The following is a 9,549-nucleotide window of genomic DNA, read 5'->3' as shown; positions in this document are numbered from 1 at the left end:
AAAATGTGTAAAATTGTGAATATGTTGAAGGTGATATGAGTACTTTGTTTCATCAACTCTGTTGAATGCACAAATTGTAAAAGAAGCAACCATCACCAGCTCTAAACACGAGTATCATTAAACATGCTTTGAATATCAAGACGTCCGTAACAATGCACATCCATTTTATTTATTATGATTTTGTTCCTATATTTTATTATTGTTCATGTTAATTTTCTATTAATATTTTAGACGAGAAATTGGCATAGTTACATAACATTCCCATCCCAAGGACTTACAATGCTTTTCATTATTTGACAAATTAGTAAGTGATATAACTCGTAGTTGTTTATAGTTTGAACTTCGAACTATGAAAAAAAGGAAAATTTTGGTGTGGGAAGAAATTCATTACTATGTTATCATATCCATTTCCTAGGAAGTATTACGACATAACTCATTCACCATTGACCATTATTCGGTACCTTAAACAAAAGAAAAGATGATTAGTCTGATAGTCTCACCATTAAAACATAACTTACCAAATTCATTCACACGTTAATGACTATTTCTATAAGCTTTAGAGTTTAGACATTTCTAAAGTTCAATACATAATTAACCTAAACCTTTAACTACGATCTTAAAGATGATTTGAATCAATTAGTAGTCAGTAGTAATACGCTCTCTTCTTTCGTTCGGAGCCACTGAATGAGGTTCCCAAGCACGATCTCCACCTCATCACTCTTCTTCATCAACTCTCCTGCAATTTCAGCAGGCGTCACTTCAACCTTCTTCAACAGCCCTTCAATCTCTCCAAAAAATTCCATCTTTTCCTCCTCTTTAACCTGCAAATAAGTAGACGCAAGCACCTTGAACCCTCCATAACTACAGTACGACATCTCCACCTGCACATCCATCCGACCTGGCCTCAACAATGCCGCATCCAATCGCTCCTTATGATTCGTTGTAAACACGATGATCCGCTCATCCCCACAACTCGACCACAATCCATCCACAAAATTCAGCAGCCCAGATAAAGTTATCTAAACAAAACCATACGCAAGCATCCATCTCACAAAAATACACCAATTAATAGTATAACAAGTTAACAACGAATGTGAATCTTAATCTTACCTTATCGTCGTCATCCCCATTTGGATTTGGGCCTTCTTCCTTCTCGGATTCCCGACTCTGTAACCCTATATTGCAATCGATGTCCTCGATTACTAATATAGATCGATTTTTTGTGCCAATCAGTAACCTCCGTAGATCTGAATTGCATTGGACTTCCTTCAGGTCCAAATCATACACGTCGAACTTGAGATGGTTAGCCATGGCTGCAACCAAACTCGATTTCCCAGTACCTGGTGGTCCGTAGAACAAATACCCTCGTTTCCAAGCCTTCCCCACCCTCCTGTAATAATCTTTCCGATTTACAAACATATCGAGATCCTCCAGAAGTTCTACCTTCTTGTCTGGATCCATAGCCATGGTTTCGAATGTCGCCGGGTGATTCAGAACCACGGAGCCCCAATAATCGGTTCCGTTGTAATCCACCGTGTGTAATTTCACTGTCTTCTTCTCGTCCTTGATTTCCTTGGCTTTTTTTAATACATAAGGTAGGTACTGCTTTAACACTGTTTCCTTATGCTTCTTGTGAAAACTTAGCTCGAAGAACCGAAGTTCAGATCGAGCATTCGAATTGGCGGGGACCTCGATCCGTTCGGTCTGCAAAGTCCACTTGCATTTCATGGTTTGGAAGATATCGACTATGGGTTGGTTGCGATCGACCTTGACGGTGAGTTCGTCGTCCTTTTCGGGTTTACTGACTTTGATTCTGTCTGTGGAGGGAGATAATTTGGAGCCCAAGTAAACATTGGCGGCTTCGAAGAGTTGGTCGGGGGTGAGTCCATCGGATTCTTCGATGACGACGGTGAGTTCGGCAGAGAGGCGTTTGAAGAGGACTTTAATGTAATCGGTTGGAATGAGATCGGTGGCGATGGTTCTGAAGAGGAAGGCGGAGGCGGTGAGGGACGCGGCGGCTGATAAGACGGTTTTGGGTGCTGGTAGGGATTCGTATGAAAACATGGCGGTTGGAAGGTTGTGCTCTGAAACTTGAGAAAGAAGGTTGTAGAAACTGACTGCGATCTCTTTTTTTTTTGAACAATTATATTTTAATCTTTTATTAGGTCAACAATTCAAATAAATGATTTAATTAAGAGAAAATTACAAATTTAGCCAAATACATTAATTACTTTGTGGAAAATAGCAAAAAAAAAAAAACCCAAATTACAAAACTAACCCTTAAAATCACAAAACTAGCCCTTAAAATCGCAGATGGACTAAGTCCATCTGTGATTTCGCATTTCCATCTGCGAACGTATAAGTGCCTAAACCACATCTGTGCTTTAGGCACTTGTACGTTCGCAGATGGAACAGTCCATCTGTGATTTTGTACATTCCATTTGTGATTTTGTAGCTATTTTATATAAAATGTTTTTTTTTCTTCATTTTTCACTATCTTTTTTAGAAAAACTCTCTTTCCACCTCCCACCGGTTACAACGCAAACAAAATATTAATTCATTTTTTAGAGAGGTTTTAAACAATTTTTCCAAAGAAATAACAACAAAAATGATAATTTTTTGAAAAAATTTATATATAATAAGGTTGTTTCGTAGTTAAACCCTATCAATTTCGTAGTCAAAATTAAATAAAAAAAAACACACACACACACACAAAATCGCATGTGAATAGAGAGGAAATCGCAGATGTACATAGTCCATCTGCGATTTTAGGCTGGAAAGGGGTTATATATACAACGAAAAAAAAACCACCTGCGAACGTACAAGTGTCTAAAACACGTTTGTGTTTTAGCCACTTGTACGTTTGCAGATGGAATGGCGAAATCACAGATGAATTATACTCATTTGCGATTTTAGTGGCTAAAAATGCAATTTTGGTTTTTTTGGCTATTTTCCACAAAGTAATTAGTGTATTTGGCTAAATTTGTAATTTTCTCTTTAATTAAATTTATTTTAAATATCATATCGTAATTATTTGAGAAAATGACAAAAATAGCCAAATATACTAATTACTTTGTGGAAAATAGCCAAAAAAATAGAAATTGCAAATTTGGCCGCATAAATCACAGATGGGAATGGTCCATCTGCGATTTTCACACCCCATCTGCAAATGTACAAGTGGCTAAAGCACAGTTGTGCTTTAGCCACTTGTACATTCGCAGGTGGGGTATTTTATATATATATATATATATATATATATATATATATATATATATATATATTTGTATATATATAGGGGTTTACCAGGCTTAAATCGCAGAAGGACACAGTCCATCTACGATTTCCTCTCTATTTCATCTGCGAATTTATGTTTTTATTTATTTATTTATTTATTTATTTTGACTATGAAATCAATTGGTTTGACTACGAAATAACCTTACTATATATAAACTTTTGTAGAAAATTATCAGATTAGTTGTTATTTCTTTAGGAAATTTCTTTAAAATCTCTCTAAAAAAATGATTGAATATTTGGTTTGTCTTGTAACCGATGGGAGATGACAAGTTATTGAAACAAATTTGGAATACGTATGTCCACAGGGAGGTATTTCTGAATTCGCTTTGATATTTTCTGAGTATATTAGTTATAGTGATTTTGTATCTTTGGTGAGAAGCAAAATTGGTTTGTTAGACAAATATAGAATTAGTCTTCGTTTCCATCATCATGAATTGAAATATTATATAGCTATAGTTGAAGATATGGATGTTAGAATGTTGATAAATGTAATCAAATGTAGCGGAGGAAGGGCTGTGAAAGTGTTTGTGGTGGTTGATGAAGGAGATGAGGTTAATGAGGCTGGTCACAGTGGAAATCAGCCGGTTGGTAATTTATGCAGCTATAAAGGGAGCAACGATCCGATAGGTACTTTCAATACTCCCAGTGTACCTCAATTTCACAGTGTTGCTGAAAATGTTAATGTTAGTTATTCACCTGTTCACTATGTGGATCCTGAGAATTACAAGTATGTTGGTGATGATGATGTTGGTACATATCTTAATGACGTGGATGGTCATTGTGTTGATGTTCTCAAAGAAGAAGTTAAAGTTATGAATAGGCGTGTAGTAGATAAAAGTAAAAAGAAAAAAAATTATGCGTCAAAAAGATGAAAAAAAGCATGTTTACGGGGATTATGTTGATGTTGCTGATGTAGGTTTAGATATAACCGACTTAAAAAGAAATTCAGATGGAGATGAGTTGGGTGATGAAGTTAAAGCTAAGTTTTCCGATAACCTTTTTTACGGTATGCCCCATCTACCAACATGCCCAGTTGATATTAATGAAGATATCCCAACACAGATGGTAGACATCAATCTTCAAAAGATTGAATGTGAGAGTATATTTAAGAACAAAGAACTTTTAAAGCGGTGTATTGGTAAAAAAGGTCTTCGAGAAGGTTTTCAGACGAGGACAAGTAGATCCACCAAATCAAGGTATGAGGCTGTGTGTGTTTCGAAAAATTGTTCTTGGTTACTAAGAGCAAAAGCAATTAAAAATTCTGATGGACTTTTCCAAGTGAATAAATTTGTTGATGTACACACATGTTCTTCAACAATTTTGCAACCTAATCATCGACAAGCAAACAAATATGTTTTGGGTGAATATCTTGCTGATGTTTTGGCTGAAGATTATAGTAGAGTTTATCGGGGAAAAGATATTATTAATGATATGAATGCTCAATTGAATATCAATATCTCATACCATCAGGCATGGCGTGCGAAACAATATGCATTGTTGTTGTTAAGGGGTACGGAAGAGGATTCTTTTACCAAACTTCCGGCTTATTTCCACAATTTGGTCAAACATAATCCGGGTACGGTGACACATATTAAAACAAATGGTGATGATCGCTTTGAGTTTTTGTACGTCGCACTTGGTTGCTCGGTTAGTATTTTAATATTTTATTATTTTTTTCATTTTTATTTTGGTGTATTTGAATAAATATACATTGTATTGTAGGTACGCGCTTTTGTCAAATTTTGTAAACCGACCCTTGTAGTAGATGGAGCCCACCTAAAGGGCGAGTTCAAAGGTACCATGTTACTTGCAGTTACTAAGGACGGACAAAACCAAATATTACCGGTTGCATATGGTATATGCAAAAATGAGTGTACAGATTCTTGGACATGGTTTTTTCAAAAACTACGTGATTGCATAGGCAATATGCAGGAGCTTACAATTATCTCTGATAGGTCTCCATCTATAGCAACATCCGTTGCTAACATTTTTCCTCACGCTCATCACGGAATATGTGGTGTCCATTTGTATTTCAACATAGTATCTAGATTCGGGAAGAGTAACACAGTTAAAGGAATTTTTTGGGAGGCTTGTAGGGCGTACACAGTTGATGCTTTTGACGCTGCCATGGATGTTATGAAAAAGACAAAAGAACCAGTATGGGAGTACTTAAAAAGTATAAATCCAGAAACTTGGTCAAGGGCACATTTTAGAGGGAACCGATACAATCTTATGTCGTCCAACAGTGCGGAGTCTATAAATGCATTATCTAGACACGCACGTAAGGTGACGATACTTATGTTGATCGATTTTTTTCGTGCAACAATGCAACAGTGGTGGTTTCAAAGACGTAACTTTGCAGGTATTAAGTAATTTTTAATATTAATGTTATTGATCTTAACTTCTTAATTTTTCCTTTTTTTAGCGGAAGCAAAAACAACACTCACCCCTTGGGCCGATGATATTGTAAAAGAAAACAAAAAAACTTTTAGTAAGTGGGATGTTCGGATGATCTCAAATACGAAATGCGAGGTCAAAAAGGGGGCACAAAACGTGATTGTTGATTTCCAACATATGACATGTACATGTAGGCATTGGCAACTTGATGTGATACCTTGTGGTCATGTCATAAGATGTTTAACAGTGAACAATTACCAAGACTGCTCGAGGTATGCATTAAATGTTTACTTTACCGAAACACTGAGGAAAACGTATGAGGAATCAAAAAAACCCTTTGCCAAAGCCATCCAAATGGGATATCCCCGATGATTTGATGATTGTGAAGCCACCTATAATGGATAAACATCAGCCAGGCAGGCCAAGAAACAGAGACCGCATTCCATCCCAAGGCGAGGGTCCAATTAGAAAAGAGTGTTCTACATGTGGTTAACTAGGACACACGAGAAACAATTGTACTGGAAGAGCGTCCGGTAGTGGAGCACGTCGCACAATTTCTACTACAGAAATGGCATTTAATATTGGTGGTTCAGCGAGTTGCTCACAAACCTATGACGCTGATTTTGATATAAAACAACCTTGAAATGAAGAGTTGTTAACTTATTATGTATCGTAATTTTTGTATTAAATCTTACAAGACATTGCTATGCTTTCATATTTTAGTTTACTTTGCAGATTATAACAATTAATGAAGCTTTTATATTATAATATTTAGTTTGCAGATTATAACAATTACAAGATGTTATTTAAAAAAAACAACAAACGATCCTTTTGCACCCTAAGGTGTATCATGATAATATTACAACATTTTTGTAACTAATTTTTAAACTCAGGGAACTGCAATGGGTACTTCTCTTTCTCGATTGTTATATAGTCATCCCTAATTCTCATTTTATCTTCCAAACGATCCTTTTGCACCCTAATGTGTATCAACTGCTCGTCCTTCTCAGCAAGCCATTTTTCAGTCGTTTTGATTGCCTTCTTAGTCTTTTTTATCCATTCTTCATGCTCTTTGATTTTGTTTTTATTGAGATCTATCCATTCTTGAGCTTGTTTGCATTTCGATGCAATATCATTACCACGTTGAGTAAGAAGTCGGGATGACTCTTTGTCCTGTTCTTGTTGTTCTTCAGCCTTCTTCAATTCTTCAAAATTTTCATCTGACATATATGGCCCGGCGGAAGAGGGTGTAAAAAAAGGGTCGACTGAATCACAGTAGCAACAATCTACTTCGTTGCATGTGCAAACTTCGAATTTTTGAGAGGAACTCATAATAAAGTCGAGATTATAATAAACTGGTGCTATAAGTGGTATTTATACATACTAGTCCAAATTCAACCATTTCGTAGTCAGAGTTGTAATTCATAGTCGAACTTTGAAATGACTACACATTAATGACAAGTCACTGTAGTAACCTGCAAATCGTAGTCAAACTCTGAAGTGACAAGACATAAATGACTGTTTGACATGATAAGTCACTGCAGTAACCTGCAAATCATAGTCAAAATGCAACCATTTCGTAGTCAAAGTTGTAATTCATAGTCCTGTATTTATTAATATAAATAGATGTTTAAGATCTACAAACCAAACACCCATATCACCTAAACGAAACCAACTCCCATATTTAGAAATGTCGTCGAATGCATCAACTTCTTCGAATGAACTACCTGGTTCCAATTCTGAACGACCATGGATGAGAAACGAGTTGTTGGTTCTAACACGATGTTGGCTAAGTGTTAAGAAGGGTGTACCGGTACTTGCTCCACCGCATTGCCTAGTAGGCGATGAATGGACCCGCATAACAGCTTTGTTCAACCATGAGATGGGAGAAGGACAACAACGACAACAACCAGATGTTGTTAGTAAATGGATAGATGTAAAGGAAGAAGTCACATGGTTCAATCGAGCGTGTAATTATGTGAAAAGTACCAAACTTCGTTGTCGGGACGAAGAAGAGTTCTTGGAAGTTGTTACAAATTTTTACATCTGTGAGCGTGAAGGCAGAGACTTCGAATATGAGGAAGTTTGGAAGGTTGTTAAAAATAATCAGTATTTCCTGTAGACCGCTCTATTTTCCGTTAAAAATAACCCATGGACTTGTTTTTTATTTTAATGCTTTGTTTGTAGTAATGTTATAAGTTTAATGTTTCATGTAATGGTTGTTTCATGTAATGGCTGTTAGTTTCAGTAATGTATTGTAATGTATCGTGAAAACTAATGCAATGAGCATTTATTAATTAATATTAAACATAGGAGGTGCATCCAATACATATGTAATACATGAAAATAACCTAGTACTCACCTAATAAACTGAAATAGATATTAAATAAACGGGATATATTTCAAAATATTCCAAGGGGCTTCAAACTGGAATTCCAACCCGTCACTTAATGACTTGTACTCCTCCTTAGCAGCTTCCAAGATGACCTCCTCAGTAGCATTTAAACGGGTGTCGTCAATTTTGGTATAAAGATCGTTGAATAATAGAACTTCAGTTTTCATTTCATACCATCTTGCTAAGATGTCCAGTTCGTCACGATCGTTTGTTGTAGTCATTCGGTTTTCAGCGTTGAAAATATTGGTTAAACGAGTCCAAAACATAAGATCGTTCAACTTGCTGGTCTCGTACACATGAATATATGCATGTGTAAGAACCAATAACTCCTCATTGCTCCATGGTATAGAACTCATTTTTAGTGAAACAAAGAGAGTAAAATTTCAAAAATAATATATGAATAACTGTAACATCGTTTTGTAAACTATTTTTTTTAACTTAATGTCAATTTATAGTATTTTATACACAATATCGCAGTCCAATCTTCTAATTTGTCTGCAATTTATAGTCCAACTTAACTGAAGAACGCAGTGTACTAACTGAGAACACAACAGCTCACTGTTCGAGTTGACAAGTCATTGTATCGAATGACAACACAATACACTGCTACTTGAGTTGACAAGCCATTGCAACGGGAAAATAAGGAGTCGCTATAAATAGTTGTTCATATCCATTTTAATTGTATCGCATTACTTTTCCCCTTGCAACTATGGACTCACCTGTACCACATAGATTGAGCAATGAAGAGGAGGTCGCTTTGGTTCAAGCTTAAACGACAACTATATAAACAATTTTCCAAGTTATAACAATTTTCAACTTAAACGACAACTATATTATATATATTATATATTTACGATGAAAAACAATAACATGCTATAACAATTTTTCAACTTAAACGACAACTATATAAACAATTTTCCAAGTTATACGACAAGTATACAAACGACAACTATATAAAATAACATATTCTAACCATACTATAACAATTTCTCAACTTAAACAACAAATATAAACAAATTTTCAAGTTATACGACAAATATACAAACGACTATTGTAAACATATTGTAAACATTATTTTAACCATTTTTCAAGTTATAAAACCACTTATACGATAAGTATATATACAATTTTTCAAGTTATACATACAACAACTATACAAACGACAAATAACATATTCTAACCATGCTATATCAATTTATTAACTTAAACCACTAACCAAACATATTGTAAAAATTATGGTAACAATTTATTTAACTAAGAACTTAAAAAAAATAACATATTCTAACCATTTTACTAAATGTACAACTAGCCAATGCACATTCTACGCAGTCTATATTTGTAAATTCATACAACCACTAACAAAATAACATTTAAACTTCAAGTTTACTAATTAATAATATTAAAACTATCAAGTACAACAAAAATACCCAATCACAAACAATATAATTTCATTTTTTTTACAC

The 9,549-nt window shown here is 35.0% G+C and overlaps 2 protein-coding genes across 2 annotated transcripts; one reads left to right on the top strand and one right to left on the bottom strand.

Annotated features, from left to right (window-relative positions):
• Nucleotides 1-502: 502 nt before the first annotated feature.
• Nucleotides 503-2,137, bottom strand: LOC145112685 (protein HYPER-SENSITIVITY-RELATED 4-like). Its single transcript, XM_079048821.1, has 2 exons — nt 1,111-2,137; nt 503-1,019 (listed from the first exon to the last, which is right to left on the bottom strand). Exons 1-2 carry the CDS (start codon nt 2,062-2,064, stop codon nt 633-635), a joined length of 1,341 nt encoding a protein of 446 aa, XP_078904947.1. The 5' UTR covers nt 2,065-2,137; the 3' UTR covers nt 503-632.
• A 1,621-nt stretch (nt 2,138-3,758) lies between these two features.
• Nucleotides 3,759-6,063, top strand: LOC145111471 (uncharacterized). Its single transcript, XM_079047743.1, has 4 exons — nt 3,759-4,131; nt 4,211-4,941; nt 5,017-5,656; nt 5,720-6,063. The coding sequence occupies exons 1-4, from the start codon at nt 3,759-3,761 to the stop codon at nt 6,061-6,063; spliced, it is 2,088 nt and encodes a 695-aa protein (XP_078903869.1).
• The last annotated feature ends 3,486 nt before the right edge of the window (nt 6,064-9,549 follow it).

The sequence above is a fragment of the Lactuca virosa genome, chromosome 5 (assembly GCF_052849685.1).
Source record: "Lactuca virosa cultivar CGN04683 chromosome 5, Lactuca_virosa_CGN04683_v6, whole genome shotgun sequence".
Lineage (NCBI taxonomy): Eukaryota > Viridiplantae > Streptophyta > Magnoliopsida > Asterales > Asteraceae > Lactuca > Lactuca virosa.
Note: the sequence above shows the minus strand (reverse complement) of the source record. Positions and strands in the feature narration are given on the sequence as shown.

Bases quoted from the DNA above. Each gene is read 5' to 3' on its own strand.
- LOC145112685 (XM_079048821.1), bottom strand. From the start codon at position 2,064: ATGTTTTCATACGAATCCCTACCAGCACCCAAAACCGTCTTATCAGCC. The intron at 1,020-1,110 runs GTAAGATTAAGA...GGTTTTGTTTAG, and splicing joins ATGGGGATGACGACGATAAG to ATAACTTTATCTGGGCTGCT.
- LOC145111471 (XM_079047743.1), top strand. From the start codon at position 3,759: ATGGATGTTAGAATGTTGATAAATGTAATCAAATGTAGCGGAGGAAGG. The intron at 4,942-5,016 runs GTTAGTATTTTA...ATTGTATTGTAG, and splicing joins ACGTCGCACTTGGTTGCTCG to GTACGCGCTTTTGTCAAATT. The intron at 5,657-5,719 runs GTATTAAGTAAT...TCCTTTTTTTAG, and splicing joins TCAAAGACGTAACTTTGCAG to CGGAAGCAAAAACAACACTC.